Source organism: Acomys russatus, chromosome 23, assembly GCF_903995435.1.
Source record: "Acomys russatus chromosome 23, mAcoRus1.1, whole genome shotgun sequence".
Lineage (NCBI taxonomy): Eukaryota > Metazoa > Chordata > Mammalia > Rodentia > Muridae > Acomys > Acomys russatus.
Window position 1 is genome coordinate 55,768,219 of NC_067159.1, and position 19,318 is coordinate 55,787,536.

The 19,318-nt window shown below is 43.3% G+C and overlaps 1 protein-coding gene across 1 annotated transcript in view; it reads left to right on the top strand.

The window, feature by feature from the left end:
- Lrriq3 (leucine rich repeats and IQ motif containing 3) overlaps positions 1-19,318 on the top strand; it is an 80,722-nt gene that overhangs the window by 59,646 nt on the left and 1,758 nt on the right. The window contains exon 6 of the mRNA XM_051165785.1: positions 14,759-15,485. Within this exon, the coding sequence (XP_051021742.1) occupies positions 14,759-15,485 (727 nt within the window). The remainder of the gene's footprint in view (positions 1-14,758; positions 15,486-19,318) is intronic.

Genomic DNA, 19,318 nt, shown 5'->3' on the forward strand with positions numbered 1-19,318 from the left:
CTCTCAGAACCTCTTACCCAGAGGCCAATTTAACATGATTACATCTTCAAAGTGGACACACACAGCAAAGGTCCTACTCACCATGAGCTTCACTGACTCCATACAGAATTCACTCAGGTAACAGATGGAGCCGTAGACTCCCTGACACAAAGAATATCACATCTCACTTTTTCTTGAAGAATACAAATCTTTGTTCTGAAAACCAGGTAACATCTCCTTCAAGGGTCACGTTTTCTTCACACAGAAGTGTGTATAGAAACTGGAAATAGCTCTGTTGCACCCCAGAGTGGTAAACACATGTGATTCTCAAGGTGCCAAAGGCCAGATGCTCTGTTATTAAACATATGTGAGCTCTTAGCAAGGACTTCCTGGCTAGATCCTGAGCAGACAGCATTTTCCGGCTCAAAAATAAGGCTTATTGGTGTTTTCCAGCAGTCATGTTGGGGCATGTACACTTAGCCCCACTACCGCCCAGTGATGTGGGGCATGTACACTCAGCCCCACGATGTTAGTTTTACAAAATATTTAGCTCCTAAAAAAATATCTGTACCTACCTTTTTTTTTATCTTACATTATGCTTTTAATATTTCTAATTTTAAATTTTTGTAACCAAATAATTTTGTTTTTCTTTTTGAAACTGATATACCATTATAAGTCAAAATTTACAGGTAATGTTATACTTCCCTATGCTGATAACACATTCCATGTTGCATTCAAATTCATGCAATATTAAGGAATGCATACTGGAGTCTCTAATCAAGAATATGTTTAATATTAGAAATTGGATGCACAGGTCATGTCTTGTTGCTGAAAGACTACACCCAGATCACATTATAGAGTATGCAGTATCTGAAATGCCAGTTTAATCCCTCATTAACTCTGACAATGGATGGAATTTCTCATCGTTTCCATGTTGTACGCAACTGCAAAGGAGCCGGTTCCAAACCCTGATAGGAAGCAGTGGCTGCTGTGAAGATGATGTTTTCTGAGTGGGTTCCTTGCTCAGAGCATAAGTCCACAAGGCTGACTGTTCGAAGGCCATCCTGGTGAGCGGTCTCTGATACTGGACCTGTGATCACATTAGTGCAGTCTCCTGTCATTTTCCTTCATCGCACTCTGTCTTCCTCCAGATCTACTTAGATTCTGAAGTGAAGACTCTGAGAATGTTTTGGTTTTTCTTTCCATTTTCTGTCTCCAACCTTTTACCTCCAAATTCCTCTCCTCTCTCATATCTTACTAATTTTAGCCCACTTTTCTTCATATGGTTTTAGCAGTCATTTTGCTGTACTCCTAACTTGTTTGCTTGAACAATCAACATTAAGGTAAGATTGAAATAATATTAACTAAATTACTTCAAATGTACAGTTACAGTACATGTACACATAAACTAAATTTTTTCTTTTGCAATTTAACATTAAAACAAACAATGCTGTGTTTTGTTTTTCCTTCTATATAGTAATTCAGATTTCTTCAATATTACTGTTACTGGCATACCAAAGAAGGATAAGATCACATAGAAATCAAATTGGCTATATTTCACATTACTTTGTAACTAAGCAACATTGGCACCCAGCTCATGTGATCCCCTCTGCTGCCAGCCTCCTACAAAGTAAGACGGAGATGATGTGAGCAATCTCTCCACTTGCTTGTGAGCAGAAGAGCAGTTCATCCCTTCAGAGTGAAGAACAAAAGTGGGAAGTGCTATCAGCTTGGAGGACACGTGCTCCTCCTCCTCAGCCATGAAGGCCTCCTGACCCACAGGCCAGCCTCACTGTGACAAGCTCTTCCAATGGGGCTTGTCTGCGATGGGACTTGGGATGATTTGTTCTGGTAAATACAGAAGGCAGCATCACAACGCGAACCCTGAGACACAGTCACCTCTAAATAGCTAGCCGTCAGAAGTGAGCAAACTATTGCCACTATTGCCCTACCTTGACTGGAAAGAGGGCAATTGTGTTTTGAGTACCAAATATTTTCCTCGAATACGCAGAAGGCCACCTATATGCCAAGTATTTTGTAGCTGCCCAGGAGGAAGTCAGAAAGCATTGGTTCTGTGTGCTGGCACCTGTCTGTCTGTGGCCATTTAACCCATGGAGGAGAGACCAACAGAGGCAAGCTTATGGCCTACAAAGGAAGGCAAGAAGATGAAGACTTCCAACCTCAAGGCACTGTATGTGCCTCCATATGGGGAAAATTACCTCCTACAGTTTAAGTGCTAAAACATTGGCTAATAAACCCTCCACATGATGCCTAGGTCAAAATGGTGGCGAGCGTAAGAGTGTGGATTTCTGGTCTGTAGTTCTGGCATAGTCTCCTAGTAGTTTCTAGTCAATTCCTAGAGTTGTGTGAGGCATAATTGTGAAGATGGTGAGGAAGAAAAAGCCTAAACATCACACATGCCTCACCACAGCATTCCATTGTGATTCCTGGTGTCTCGAGCTGGTGGAATACAATGGGTCACAGCCACAGGTACGAGGAACAATGTCAGCAGAGAAGCTTAGTCTGATTCAACACTGGAGTTTCTAATCGTCAGCACACACAAGAGCCCAGAAGAGAGGCTTTTGTGGCTTCTGCTTGAAGTATTTACCCAAGTTCCCATGTGAGGAGCAGAGGAGCGAAAGACAAGCTTCAGAAATCTCAAGAAGCCGTCAGAGAAAGTAGGATGAGGCCTCACCCAGGAACCAGGCATGCTTACAGTCTGAGAACCACACATGAGTTTATGGCGTGGCCCTCTGGTACCTGAGGTTTCCCTCTTCTTGTTAATATATAGTCAGCATATCTAAGGGGCGCATGGGGCAGATGACAGTGACTGGAATTTTGGTTTTTATCTTTATGCTAAAATTTCATCCATACCTTGCTGGGAAACAGTGCATGCAGACTCCTATTTTGGTATGAATGCTACTCTTAGTGTTCTTTTATTACTGTGATGGATGCTTGAACAGGAAAACAACAGGTTTTTGGTGACCAATGGTCATGATTTTATGCTTACAAAATATTTTCTATTTATTAATTTCTCAGCTTTTGTTGGTTTTTGGTTAGAGACTCACATTTTACCTCTTAGTCAACAGATTGTTATTAAAGTTGTGCCTGGACTAAGGAGCAGATACAAAGCACAGTGAGCTATTGGGTGTCTATGAGGTGGTGTGTCTGTGTGGTGGTGTGTCTGTGTGGTGGCGTCTGTCTGTGTGGTGGTATCACTCTTATTTTTAATGCGTAATGAGTGTATTGTTTTATTTGAAACAAGTAAATATTTTAAAAGCAGTTCAAAATCATAATACATTATGCATTACTAGATGTGACACACACACACACACACACACACACACACACACACACACACACCTGACATGATTGTCTTGAGGTTCATAGTGAATTTATGGATAATAAAGCAGATGGTGAGGACTGCTGATTCAGAGAGTCTGAAATAGTCAGCTGCCCACCTTTTATAAGGTTTACATTTTATGACTAAACAGTCAATAAACAAATGAGTGAATGAAGTAATTCTAAGTGGTCCTATGTCCTGTGAAGAAGCCTCATGAATGGAATAGAATTAAGAGAAAGGCAATACGGTTCTAGGTAAAATAAGTGTCTTTCTGTTTGCCTGATTATGTTATACATTTAAGGATGTAGCTGAAGACATGGACTCTGTTCTATGATGAGAAGGAATAACCCTTGGGAAGAGTGCATTAAGATGAAGCAATCACTGCCACAGCTTGAGAACAAGCTTCAGAGGTTTCAGGTGAAATGGCATGCACTGTAGACTTAAAATATAGCACTTAAACCTGGCAAGCCTGCATAATCAGGAAGAAAGTTCACCAAGAAAGCAATATGCATATTAGAAGTCAAAGTGGTGCTGTATTATTCTATGCTTTTCATACATATTGATAAATCCTTTCAGTATACCTTCATCTATATTCATGTCAGAAGAAATTACATTCATAATTTTAGAAGTAAATGTATTTCAAACAAAGTAATGTTTTTGAAAACAGAAAGAGAAAAATAATTCGCCATTTCCTGGAGAGCCTTAATGAGATTAATAAGTGACCGCTTATCAGAAATAATGGCAGCCTGGGGCCGCGGAATGACCTAGTCTGAGCCCTGGGGGGAAAACGAGAATTGAGAACATGAAACACAGACTTCCATGAAGTTAAAGCTGAGTATAACTGCTGAGAGATTCACCTAGAAGAAAAGTAAAGATGAATTGTTCAGGCTGAGAGCAAGCAACATCAAATATGTATTGCAAATCCACACAAAAAGTCCCCATGAAGGAATGGACCCAGTAATTGTGAAGTACAGTATTTCTCTTCCTTTTTTAACTGTTGTGAATAGTAACCGAATTAAACAACATAAATAGAAAATGTGTTTCTGACTGTGTAATCTAGAGGAATGTAGTGCACCATTAGCAAACGTGGAGAAACAATGTGGAGAAGAGGTAAAGTGGATGCCAACTACACAAATAGAGCCCTGGAATGCAGCAACCCGGAGATGGCGAGCTCTCAATGTATAATTGCTCCTCTTAATCAAATTTCTAAAGTCATTGCATAAAGTATTGATTACAGAAAGCATTGTGTTTTATTATTAATATTTAATATTAAATTATTATTTTAGTAATATCAGTGGTTACTCCTTAACTGGCTTTATAATCAAGTAGTCACACAGAGACACCAGGATCTATTTAATTAGGAATAAGGGTGAACTGTACACAGTCCACAGGAACATTATGCCAAAGTATTGTGTGCTTTCTAACCTGTATAGACACATATGAAACTATATGTGTTATTTGTAATTGCAGGAAAATGGGTAACGAAGTTATATTTACTAGAATCATTTAGTAAGCATGGATATGAAATGAATTTTGACATTTATTACAAATTTTATCATGAAGAATCACTGAAGGGCTTGAAATGATACTTAAGAAATGTTTGCTTAATGTAAACTGAAGGCAACAAGGAAGAAAAATAAAGAGAAAGGGTGTGAGACATAGAAGAAGGAAAAAACAAAGATGGAAAGATTGGATAGAAATGTTCTATGTTTTTAATAGCTGAGTAGTTGTTTCTATCCCATTGTGTAAATGTGCCACAGTTTCCTTATCCATTCTTCAGGTGAGGGACATCTAGGCTGTTTCCAGATTTTGGCTGTTACAAACAAGGTTGCTGTGAGCACAGCTGAGCAAATGTCCTTGTTGTGCAGGGGAGCATCTTTCGGGTGTGTGCCCAGGAGTGGGATAGCTAGGGCTTGAGGAGTGGGATAGCTGGGGCTTGAGGAGTGGGATAGCTGGGGCTTGTTGGACAGGGGAGCATCTTTCGGGTGTGTGCCCAGGAGTGGGATAGCTGGGGCTTGTTGGACAGGGGAGCATCTTTCGGGTGTGTGCCCAGGAGTGGGATATCTGGGGCTTGTTGGACAGGGGAGCATCTTTCGGGTGTGTGCTTAGGAGTGGGATAGCTGGGGCTTGTTGGACAGGGGAGCATCTTTCGGGTATGTGCCCAGGAGTGGGATAGCTGGGGCTTGTTGGACAGGGGAGCATCTTTCGGGTGTGTGCCCAGGAGTGGGATAGCTGGGGCTTGTTGGACAGGGGAGCATCTTTCGGGTGTGTGCTTAGGAGTGGGATAGCTGGGGCTTGTTGGACAGGGGAGCATCTTTCGGGTATGTGCCCAGGAGTGGGATAGCTGGGGCTTGTTGGACAGGGGAGCATCTTTCGGGTGTGTGCCCAGGAGTGGGATAGCTGGGGCTTGTTGGACAGGGGAGCATCTTTCGGGTGTGTGCCCAGGAGTGGGATAGCTGGCGCTTGTTGGACAGGGGAGCATCTTTTGGGTATGTGCCCAGGAGTGGGATAGCTGGGGCTTGTTGGACAGGGGAGCATCTTTCGGGTGTGTGCCCAGGAGTGGGATATCTGGGGCTTGTTGGACAGGGGAGCATCTTTCGGGTGTGTGCCCAGGAGTGGGATATCTGGGGCTTGTTGGACAGGGGAGCATCTTTCGGGTGTGTGCTCAGGAGTGGGATAGCTGGGGCTTGTTGGACAGGGGAGCATCTTTCGGGTGTGTGCTCAGGAGTGGGATAGCTGGGGCTTGTTGGACAGTGGAGCATCTTTCGGGTGTGTGCCCAGGAGTGGGATAGCTGGGGCTTGAGGTTGAACTATTGCTGATTTCCTGAAAAAGCACTAGATTGGTTTCTAAAGTGGTTGTATAAATCTTCACTCTCACCAGAAATGGAGGAGTGTTCCCCTTTCTCCACATCTTCACTGGCATGTGCTGTCACTTGAGTTTTTGATCTTAGCCATTCTGATGGGTGTAAGATGGAATCTCGGCGTTGTTTTGATTTGCATTTCCCTGATGACTAAGGATATTGAGCCTTTCTTTAAGTGTTTTTCAGTCATTCGACAGTCTTTTGTTGAGAATTCTCTATTTAGCACTGTACCCCATTTTTAATTGGATTATTTGCTTTGGTGGTGTTTAACTTCCTGAGTTCTTTATATATATTTTTTATTAGCCCTTTGTCAGATGCAGAGTTGGTGAAGATCTTTCCCAGTCTGGAGGCTGTCGTTTTGTTCTGCTGACAGTGTCTCCCGCCTTACAGAAGTTTTCAGCTTCATGAAGTCCCATTTATTAGTTGTTGGTTTCATATGTAGTATATATGCAGCATAGTGTCCTTGTGGGTCCCATGACACGGACTCTGGTGCCCACTCATTGATCCCTTCCCCCCGTCGGGGTGGCCTTGCCAGGACACGGAGGAAGAGGATGCAGGTAGTCCAGATGAGACTTGATAGGCTGAGGGCTGAGGGCAGATGACAGGGGAGGAGGGCTTCCCCTTTCTGAGGACTAGGGAAGGGGGTAGGGCAGATGATGGAGGGAGGGTAGGACCAGGAAGCCATGAGGGAGGGGGCTACAGTTGAGACGTAATGTGAACAATTTTTTTTTAAGTGGCTATGTATGTTTTTGAGACTAACCACATTTGAGTTTTAGAATTTTATATGTCATGGGGGCTCAAGTAACTATATTAATACTTCACAAAATAAAATTTAAAAATGTTACTAGGGATAAGTAAGCACATTTCTGATAATCAATTCAACACATTGGTAATATACAGTAAATATAAACAAATCTTTTAAATATATGTTCTCAAAATTGTTGAAAGCATACATGGGGAAACCAAAGTTAGGAACAGATAACACAGCAGTGAAAACCCAGGCTTCTACACATGGCCTTGAGAGCAGTTGCAAGTGTCCCCAGAAATCTAGCCATGCCTATCATTCTGTAAAAGCCTAATTATTAGCATCATTTTTAGAAACAGAAGCACTGTTTCTAAAATCATTTATAGACTGAAACAAACTTTACATGCTAAAAGTATCTTTAATGTAAAGATGTGTACATCTTTAATGTACAGAAAACTAAAGTTGACAACTCACAATTCCCAATATGCTCTCTAAACTCACAGTTCTCAAATCTGTGAAATGGGGATAAAGTTGACAGCGACATCAGTGACGCATGTGTGTGGCGAGCATGCTTATGCATGTTTACCAGCGACATCAGTGACGCATGTGTGTGGCGAGCATGCTTATGCATGTTTACCAGCGACATCAGTGACGCATGTGTGTGGCGAGCATGCTTATGCATGTTTACCAGTGACATCAGTGACGCATGTGTGTGGCGAGCATGCTTATGCATGTTTACCAAGGCCTTTAGTACAGAAACAACATCTTCACAGAAAAGCGTCACCAAGTTAGTGAGTGCAGGTATAGCTTCTGTATGCCACAAACAAGCTGCCTCACCTTTGACACAAGCTCCAGTGGGTGTAGGGGTTGCTCAGCAGTTAATTTTTAAAGTAGCTTTAATATCTCCCAAGGAATATGAAGTAAAATCACATATAAATCACTTTAAAGTACATTGTGTCTAGCTGTGGGTCTGCTGTCTGCTGCCACCAGCAGGGGCCAGAAGACAGCAATGGAAGTAGCTGCAAGCGCTCCCTAACCAGTTAGAACCAAGGCCCACATGCTTAATTTAATTTAAAACCAAAGTGAACAGTCCTTAAATCTTATGTTGAAGTTATTTTTATTATTTTAGTGTTCACTATTTCATATTTATAAACTTGAAAGTCAGATCGGATTTAGGTTTCACTGGCAGAATCCAGAACCACATGCTCTCAGACAGGTCTTATACAGAATGGATGACTTTCAGGAGTAGACAACTGAAGGCAGGACAGGTGCCCTGACACTGAAGAGTATGAGCTGCTCCTGCATCGGATGCCAATTCTGCTGCAAGTACAGGTACTGGGGGACTCACAGCCTCCTGCACCTCCAGTTCCAGGCCTTCACACTCATGTGCACATAGCCCCTAACACACACACACACACACGCACACGCACACGCACACACGCACACACACACACGCACACACACACACACACACACACACACACACACACACACACACACACACGCACACACACACACACGCACACACACACACACACGCACACACACACGCGCACACACGCACACACACACACACGCACACACACACATTCACATACACATGCAGGCATGCACGCACATGCACATGCACGCGCACACACACACACACACGCACACACACACACGCATACACATTCACATACACACGCACACACACACACACACACACACACACACACACACACACGCACACACACACACACGCACACACATTCACATACACATGCAGGCATGCACGCACATGCACACACACACACACACACACGCACACACACGCACACACACACACGCACACACACACACAGGCACACACACACGCATACACACACACACGCACGCACACACACACGCACACACACACACGCATACACACACGCACACACACACACAGGCACACACACACACACGCATACACACACGCACGCACACACACACGCACGCACACACACACACACGCACACACACGCACACACACACACAGGCACACACACGCACACACACACGCACACGCACACGCACACACGCACACACGCACACATGCACACACACACACACACGCACACACACACATGCACACACACACGCGCACACACATTCACATACACAAGCGCACACACGCACACACACATACATGCACACACACACATTCACATACACACGCACACACACGCACACGCATTCACACACACACGCACATACACACACGCACACACACACACACGCACACACATTCACATACACATGCAGGCATGCACGCACATGCACATGCACGCACATGCACATGTACATGTATACACACATACAAATGAGAGATGGGGCGGGAAGGAAGGAGATGCTTCTGAACAGGGTAAACCAATCGTCTACAAATCCACCTTCTATACTGTTGTGAGATGATCCCAGCACAGCTCCTTTAGAGTAGAGTGTGACATTTCCTGTAGATATAACTGTGGTAAACTTTAATTTTCGTAGTTCATAGCTTAGATAACTTGCTTATTCTGTAGATGCATATGTAATGGGCCTCAGGGAAGAATTACAGAAAGTCCGCTGCATTGTGAGTTGCAAAGCAGAAAATGGAAGATGTGGGCCAGTACCATAGATCCTGTTTTTATCCTTCACAGAACAGGAAGAAACTCTACATTATAGATGTTAATACTACTGCTTGTAAACAGTACACTCACGCACCCTTCCTTCACGCCCCCTCAGTTACCCTATTCTTCTCTTCCATGTAGTAACACTGCAAATTTTGTGCACTGTTTCAGGCTGTGTCCCGTGCTGAGCACTGAGAGAGTGTGCCAGCATTAACACCAGTTCACACCATATGTGAACGGGTGTGTCGGGGTCACACCGATTTTAAATCAGTTAGACCAGTTGGCACCTCGCAGATGGCTCATAAACCTGTAATCCTGTAATATATTCAGAAGGATCAAATGAGGCCTGTCAGCACAATGTCCCAGGGCTCCGCTGACCTGAAAATGAGTGAGATGACAGAAAGCCAGGTACAGCAGCACCCAGTTGTTGGGCTCTCACGCAGAGAAGTACGGCTGTGGCCCAAGTGGAGCCATCCACTTAGCAATGCGGTTTTGTAAGCACACTGGTTCAAAGTAACCCCATGCTGCACTATCTCAGAAATAGTCTCTGCAAACTGAGAAACAGCAACTTGTGCTCCAGCGTCTACCAAATGTTGTCCACACTGAGGTCTGAGAAGTGTCAGTGACCAGAGTGTTTCTGTTCTGCTTACGGGGTCTGGGGGTCTCCCTGTACATCCCTCTATGCCTGGAAGCTTGCCTTTTAGATTAGCTAGTCTTGCACTTGTGAGCCCTTACCTCCTGACCTCGAGTTTTACGAGTGTACTATTTCCTGTGTAAATAGAAACAGTAAGTGTTGGTTCAAAGGGATCTTCTTATTTTAACAACAGTTTGAAAATATATCGTATTAATAAAGATTTTAAGTATGTTTAAGGAAATTAAATTGGATACAATTTTGAATTGAGTGTATACATACATGTTTAAATACTGACACTATATGGACACCAAAGAGACACTACAATAGAATGCTTGTGCACGTGATTAAGTACAGACAATGCAAGCTGCGGGAGCAGCCACATGTGCACGTCTTTAATGAATCTTGCCAGGTTTTCCTTTCTGAACAAACATTATCACTGCCTACTGATTTGTGCACTCTACATGCTGTTAGTGATCTTCTATAGTTTTTTATTAACTCTGATGCCATGTGATTTGACAGCAAGGCTTCTGAACTCACATATGAAGCATTCCACACGTCTGCGCCATCCTGCAGCTTTCCTGTTTATCACCACAGAGTGCTTGAACCACCGCTTGGTCCTTTCAACACACACCCTCCTTCTGTCTTGTGGCCCAAGTTCACATCTATTTCCTTCATGATAACATGTCTTACATGGCACACCTTCTGTACCGATGGCCGCCACTGTTCACCATCTGCTGTGACCTAGCTACACAGCATCTGGTCTTGCTTCATTTTTCTGTCTACAATTACTACCACTTTCTTTCTGCTCACTGGGATCTGTTTCACAATTTCCTGCCTCCTAGCTTAATATAGCTTATCTTTTCTTCTGGACTGTTCATCACTGCCTGCCCTGAACATTCTCCTGTTCATTCTTACTGTTCTTGTCTGAAGTTATGTCAGTTTCTCTAAATATATTGCCCTCATCTAGCCAATAGAATCCCTTAACCATCAATATTCACCTTAACTGAAGATGGACTTGTCACCTGTCTTCAAGAGATGCTCCTGGGGCAGGAAACAGTGAATGTATTAATAGACGATTCCCTCATTTGTTAAATAATACACCTGAAACACAACAAATATTCAAATGTTCATATACTTATTCATGGATTTGTATGTGAACAGTTTTGTGTTAAAGAGAGGTAGGTGCTCTGTATTAAAACAAAGAATTCTCAATTTTCCAATAAGAAGGAAACTAAAATTACAGAAGAGTAATAGCTGGAACTTGGAGTTGAGTAGGAATGCCTTTTCTGTGATCTGTCGGTATGACTTACATGTGTACCTGCTAATGTAAAGGTGGGGGTCTTGAAAGATATACAGAAAAATTACTACGTGCAATCAAGATAATTTTAGGAGGCTAGATTCAGTTCTTCAGTGAGATCACAGGACATTTTAAGTGGCTGCTAGTGGAAGGAAATTGGTCTTGTCTATAGTAGTAAGCCACTGAAATTGAAAACTGAGATGATTAGATAAATGCCTACATAGTTTTGAATATACCAGCCTCATTATCTAGAAAGAAATTAAAATAGAGGAATCAGTAATGCAACAGACTGAATTACTGTGAAAAATAGAAATAAATAATTCAGGAGAAAGAAAAAAATCAGCTGAAATATAGGTATAGGTAGGTATAGGTTATAGGTAGCAATGAAGAGATACAGGTACAGAAATGCAGGTATTTTATGAGACTGTGAATATGTGTGATCTTTGAAGGCTCCATCTGCTTCTAACACTTGTATTTATTTCTTCTTTGGAAGTTGATTCGTAGAGCCTCTGAAGTGTTTCTATTAATGTTGCTTGAATGGGTTTGCTTGAGATCAGAGCACTCCTGGATACCACAAACTACAGGAACTGAAGCTGTCTGAGATGCAGCGTGCCTTCTTGCATGTTCCAACTGAATATCAAACACAAAGCAGTGTGGTGACAGCATGGCTGTCTCACCTTATTTGCATTTTAGACAATTTTTTAGAATTTAGGGAGAGGGGCAAATTTGCCAGCTAGGCCTAATTTTAGATTTTAAAAATGAGCAAGGAGTTCAAATTCTCAGACATGGAGGATATATGCCAATGCATAGCTCAGTGTTCCTTTGTTGTCCACCTAAACAGTATTAAATTTGTTATTTTTACGGACACTCTTTTAGGCTTCTTCTTAAGAAACATATAAAAGAAAAAAAAAAGAAATAAAAGAGTTTTACATCATATTTGAATCGTGATTCTTTTTAGATGTAAAGAAATGTGATGAGCCAGGAAAGGTTTCTTTGAAATGGGCTGGTTTCTGTTTTCAGAAGGGCACTGACATAAATTAATGTGAACTGTCACATCATGGTACAAGAAAGAAGAGGACACAGTGGCATTAGCACATTTCTGTTCTCCATGTCTGACCCAGGCTGAGTGCAGAGAAATGCCTGGAGATACAATGGTCCACACTGTACCTCCACAGGGGCTCCACCCACCCCTTCCATGACGCCTGTGCCTTGTGTCTCTGTGGACCGTGTGTCTCTGTGGCAGAGACAGCAACCATTCATGCCCTTATTTTACTCAAGGAGAGCTTAATGGGCAGATCTGTGCTCCTTTATGAGGTAACAAAACACAAAACAAGCACAATTTTTATACAGGAACATTTCCATTTCTGTTACTTGTTCAAAAGTCATACTTTGACTCTGACATGAACTCTGGTGACCGCCTATTTAACCATTTCCCCTTGGTGGGGAAGCCTGGCAGCACTCAGAGGAAGGGTAAGCAGGCTACCAGGATGAGACCTGATAGGCTGTGACCATATGGTGGGGAGGAGGTCCCCTTCTGTCACAGACCTGGGGGAGGGGAATAGGATGAAGGAGGGAGGGAGGGGGAACAGGAAGATACAAGTGAGGTATAACAATTGAGATATAATCTGAATAAATTTTTTTAAGTGATACCTTGTTAAAGACAGTAGCAATAGTGTGAGGGTGAGAAGAAATATCCGTGTGTGGTGAGTGTTAAAGCACTTCTGATACATTAAGAGTGCAGGAGTTTCAGGGACACCTATGGATGTGCTCAAACTTCCACCATAATATTTTACTGTATTGTGGTGTTTCAGCACAGCTAGAAATTACCCTAATATTTAGTTTTTATGTCATATCAGGATTACTGTTTAAATCACCAAAGTAGCTGTTATTTCTAAGGGCATATTTCAAATGCCAATTCTTTTTACTTTAAATAAATAAAAAAAACCTATATGAATGAAGAGTGCTAAATTAAACTCTACGAATCATATTTCTGGTGGTGGAGTAAGCTGAATAAAAGGCTATTCCAAGAGCAGTGTCAAGCAATGTCTGGAAAATGTGGACCATTGTATCTCCAGGCATTTCTCTGCGCTCAGCCTGGGTCACACATGCAGAACAGAAATGTGCTAATGTCACTCTGTCCTCTTCTTTCTTGCACCATAACATGACAGTTCACATTATTTTGTGTCAGTGCCCTTCATATCCAAAGGTTGTGTCACAGCTGCTGCTGTCCCCTCCGCACATATAGACAGGTAACCCTTAGCCCGTTTCTCTTACGTATATCTATTCTCATTTCATTAATTCAAATATAGAACAGTAATTTGAAATCTAATATTATCAAAACATTTTCTTTATTATAATTTTAATTAGGATATAGTTAACATAATTTTATCTCTTTCCTTGCCTCCAACCCCTCCCATGTTCCATGTTTTCCAATTGTTGCCCTCTCAATTTGATGGCTTATTTTTCTATGTTGTTGTTACACACATGCACACACATGCACACATGCATGCACACACGCATGCATATAAATACAACTTGCTGAGTCTGTTTTTTGTGCATATGACTTCAGGGCTCACTACTTTGTACTGGGTAAACAATTAGGGGATATTACCTGAGAGGGGCTAACTCTACTCTCAGCAGCGATCAGGCATAGGGCTGAACACTTGCGGTAGCTCTCTTTCCAGTCATAGGACTCTGAACATCTTCGGGTTGGCCGTGCCACTTGATATTGCTGTTCCGAGCTTGCTGAGGGGTCTGCTGGGAGACGGTACCTAACCCTGCTGTTCACAGAGCAGACTGCTCTGCGTTCCCACTGGTGGCGATGCTACCTGACCCATGACCTGTTTGTTCATGACTTTCTTTTTAGCAAACCGCATACAAAATTCTGTGTCTAGGTATATAAAAATGATGTCTAACTCCATAAAAATTATGACCGAGTATACAAAATATATCTAGGTACATAAAACTATGCCCAATGACTATCTACTTAGTACTATGTCTAAGTACCACATGTAAGATAAATGATAATACTGTCGCCGTACAGGTTAAGTCACAGTGAGAGGTGGTACAAGGAACAGCAAACCTCATGAAGTAGCACATCTATTGACGTGGGAGATGATGTGATGGTGGTGTTTTTCTTGTCCGATATCAGAAGTTGAACCCTGGAGAAAATGTGCTTAAGGTGGTTCAGTTCCTCCCAGTGAATTTATGTAGCTTCCAAAGTATTTGAAGTGCAAATAAGCTCTTTATGTTGTCTGTCTGCTCTGATATAGGTCAGCAGGAGGCAAAAGCTGAGTCTGACGAAGAAGAAATGGACATCAGGTTTAGGGTACCTGCAATGAAGATTCCTTTATATTCCCACAGACCCCTCAAGTGTGGGGAGATATTGAAACAGATGAAGCACAGATACTTCCCAAGTTATCTCCAGCCGCTTCCTGCCACACGTTCAAAGCCCCCAATTGAAAGAGAGACATATCGGGAGCTAAAGAAAAGGAGAGAGTTTCTAGCCACACACAGGACTGGCATGCAGCTCCACATGTTCAATGACGTCGATAAATATCAATCAGGTCGGGAGCAGCAAGAGCATGAAGCGAGAAAAGTAACAGCTGTGATCGCAGCACAGGTTGCCCAGGAGAGAGCTAGGCTCGACGTCAGAGAGCACTTAAGGAAGAAAGCGAGTATGGCGCAAAAACTAATGGAAAAGGATAACGAGGCACTCCAGGAAGACTTACGGCAAATTTGGAAGGAGAAACTCACCTACCTGGCGAAAGTTAGAGAGCGGAAATCTATGTTTCTGGCTGAAAAAAAGCTAAACACTGCAGACCACTCTTTAGTTCAGTCCATCAACAATGAGAGGACCCAGCTGCTCAAGGGAATCATCCACGTGGACAGAATGAACTACAACTTGGAGCGCTTGAGAGAGAAGCGCCTGACTGTTAGCAAAAAGCGGAAAACGGAAAAACATAAGCAAAGTTTGCTGAGGCAGATGAGGGAGCTGAGGTAGGTGACGGCTTAGACACAGCCAGCGCTGGGCTCTGTCAGGATGCTTTCCTGTAGCTTGATACTTTATTCTTTGGAAAACGGAAGTAAACTAAAGGAGGGAAAATCATGTGTTGAGTTGTTACCAGGCATTAAGCGAACCTGCTTAATTTAAAGCTGCACAGCACAGCCTTTCACTGCTGCTGTTGTTGGCCAGGGCTATCAAAACATTCCAGCTCCCTCCTGCACAGTGGGATTGCTTTTTCTGTCTCCTGTTCCAATTTCTAAGCAGAAGCTAGGATAAAGCCAGCTTTGTTATTCCTGTGTCTCTAATTTAAACTGGTTTAGTTGCTAAGAGTCCTTATCACCCAGGTCTCTACTTGTGCCCCCTCCACCCCCAGCCTTTCCTGAGTTCCTTTCTGTGTATCCTCCTGTAAATCTTAACTGCTTCTGTTTGTCTGTTTGAGACAGGGTCTCATGTAGTAGCTCAGGCTACCTTCAAACTCTGTGTCCCAGAGAGTGACCTTGAGTTTCTGACGCTCCTCAGGAGGGCTGGATTTCAGGCATGTGTCAGTCACCACACCACGTTTGTGTGTCTCTGGAGATTGAAGCCAGGACTTTACACAGGCTAGGCAAGCACTCTGAACTGAAGTACATCCTCCCCCTTAGCAGCTCTGACCGTACAGATTCTTCCTGAAGTGGATACCTTGTCCCTTCTCACAGAGTCTTTGGCCTCTGAATGATGTTTCATACATATACTTTGTTTTACTGTAGAGTCGTCTTACCCTAAGTTTTCCACTACAGTTTTAACCTCTTGCCATAACAGAAGGCTCCATTTCTTACTCAACTTTGTATTTTCTTATCCTCTGCCTTTACTCACACTATCTCATGTTTCTTTAATGTGCCTGCAGCATGAAGGAAGGCTACAGAACCATTTCTGTGAGGAAAATTTCAACACTTCATGGTACCCACTGAGTAGAAAGCTTTGTTTGTATATGCACGAGAAGGCCTGTGGATGGCTGATGTCTCTGTGGAGTTACCTCTCATCTTTAGACTCTCCTCTTTTGAGGCAAAGCACAAAAAGTGGGAAAATCTACAAGTTCTGTTCCCAACTTGTAGTGATTAGCTACAAAAACATTTTCATTTATTTGCCATTGAAAATTTTCAATTTTTTTCCTTTTCTTAGTTTTTAAATGTAATTTCTTCTATACAATATATTTTGATCATGCTTTTTTCTTCTCACAACTCCTTCCCAAACCTTGTTACTTCCCTAGCCAGGCAGGCTTAAGTTTCCCCTGTTTTCCTTTAAAAAATAATCTCAATCTCTCTCTCTCTCCTTCCCTGACCCTTCTGTCTCTCTCTCTCTCTGTCTCTCTCTCTGTCTCTCTGTCTCTGTCTCTCTCTCTCTCTCTCTCTCTCTCTCTCTCTCTCTCTCTCTCTCTCTCTCTCACACACACACACACACACACACACACACACACACACAAGTGAAACAAAAAGTACACAGTTGGGACAGCTGTTGAAACACAGGCCCTGAGAGGACACTTCACATACTAGATGAAGTACTCTTTGCAGTCTTTATATCCTGACTTATAAAGCTTTTCTTCAAACAGCATCTTGTATAATCATAACTTCCAACTTGATTTGAGAGCTGCCCTGTTTACATGACAAGAAAATGCCTGGGCTCCAAGCAGCATTCACATTAATACCGAGCTAATAACTTACTTTCACATACACGCGGGGGAGCCTACTCTCTAGGAACTGCTGTATCTCTGAGCAGTTAAACTCTTGCATATTCATTTGTGGCCAAAGTCTACCAACTTTTTACTCCCTTGCCTTCACCACATGCGTGCTCAAAATATGTGATGACACCCACCTGTCCAATGCTAGCCATGTGCATCTCCTGTAGACTGTAGGGTCCACATTCTCCAGACCACTCTGGGCATTCTGTTGTTTGTGTTCTCTTCACAGTGATGACTGCCCTCTGCTGCCACTTCCTGCCTGTGGGCATCCTAGCCATCCACATGATCTAACGTCACTCGCTAGACAAAATCACCACTCTCTGACTTTCATAAACCCAGCTTCTTGTATTCCTCAGTGGCTCTTCACACAACAACAGCTTCAAGCCTTCACCAAATATAAAGCTTCAGTTCCAAACCCCAGTGTACCCCCAGGGTCCCAGCAGGCGACTTTATTTTCTAAAGGACCATTAGCCCTCAAGGTTGAATTCCTTCTACCCAGCACACCTATAGACATAATATTCTAGGTGGCATAGATAATTTCAGCATTCTGTGTCTTCTGCTTCAGGGTAGGACACAGATTTTTTAAAAGTCAGTGTTAGCTTCTACTATACAGAAATTGGGGTTGTGTGAAATACGCACTGTGGTTTGAAAAGAACTGGAAGTGTAGTAATATCTTCAAATTCCTGAACTTGGTAAAATTTTCCATTAGTTTCATCCTGCACTAATCGTAATTACAGTTAAAATATAAATATTGGATGTAAGAAGTCTGTTAGGATCACTGAACTCAAAAAAACAGTGAGGGGTGGTGATGCTGAGTGGAAATGCTTGTAGAAGGGACTTCACACACGGGGTTCACACACGGGGTTCACACACGGGGTTCGCACATGGGGTTCATACACGGGATTCACACACAGGGTGTTACCCCACTGATGACTTTAGCTTTGCAGTGAATCATGTCAGATATAGATCTTCTGTAGTTTTCCTTAAGTATCCATAGCTAAGTGTGCTTTTTCCCCTATAATCAGTAGAACTGCATTCCTTTTTCATTTGTTAGATGCTAACCCGTCCAAGTACAATTGGTTCACATGTATTGATCACTCATTGATTCTTTTAAATAATAATTTTATTTACATTTTTCTGTTGCTCATTATTTTTATCTTTCAGCATAATGACTGCAGTATAATCCTTTGACTTGCACTTTGCTCTTCTTCGTATGTTTGAAGTTCTGTTCGCTTTGATTTCTACTCAGCTATATAGCCAGCTATGTGCTTTATCTGTGATCTAGACTGAGAACAGATAACTAAGGAGTGACTGGCAAGTGGTAGGCATGTCTTCTCCTTTATTTCCCAGTACTAGAGTGGGAAGCAGGCTCATGACAGTCAGAAGCTCCGCCCCTGGGCAGCATACTCTGTCGTGTTCCATTTCTTCACACAAAACGTCTAAACTGATTTGTCCTCTTCACAATGATGAAGAAAACGGACATGGACAACTTAAACAATCCATCCAAAATTTCAACACCTAAAATTCAAGATGGATTTTGTACACCAAGAGAATGGCTGTGGAACCTGACTTTCAGTGGTCAGTCACCGTGTCCCCATCCCCAGCTCCCTGGCAGTGACCACAGGGACAGCTCTGCGGCCAGTCACCGTGTCCCCATCCCCAGCTCCCTGGCAGTGACCACAGGGACAGCTCTGCGGCCAGTCACCGTGTCCCCATCCCCAGCTCCGTGGCAGTGACCACAGGGACAGCTCTGCGGCCAGTCACCGTGTCCCCATCCCCAGCTCCCTGGCAGTGACCGGAGGGACAACTCTGAGGCCAGTCACCGTGTCCCCATCCCCAGCTCCCTGGCAGTGACCGCAGGGGCAGCCCTGAGGCCAGGCACCGTGTCCCCATCCCCAGCTCCCTGGCAGTGACCGCAGGGGCAGCCCTGAGGCCAGTCACCGTGTCCCCATCCCCAGCTCCCTGGCAGTGACCGCAGGGGCAGCCCTGAGGCCAGTCACCGTGTCCCCATCCCCAGCTCCCTGGCAGTGACCGCAGGGGCAGCCCTGAGGCCAGTCACCGTGTCCCCATCCCCAGCTCCCTGGCAGTGACCGCAGGGGCAGCCCTGAGGCC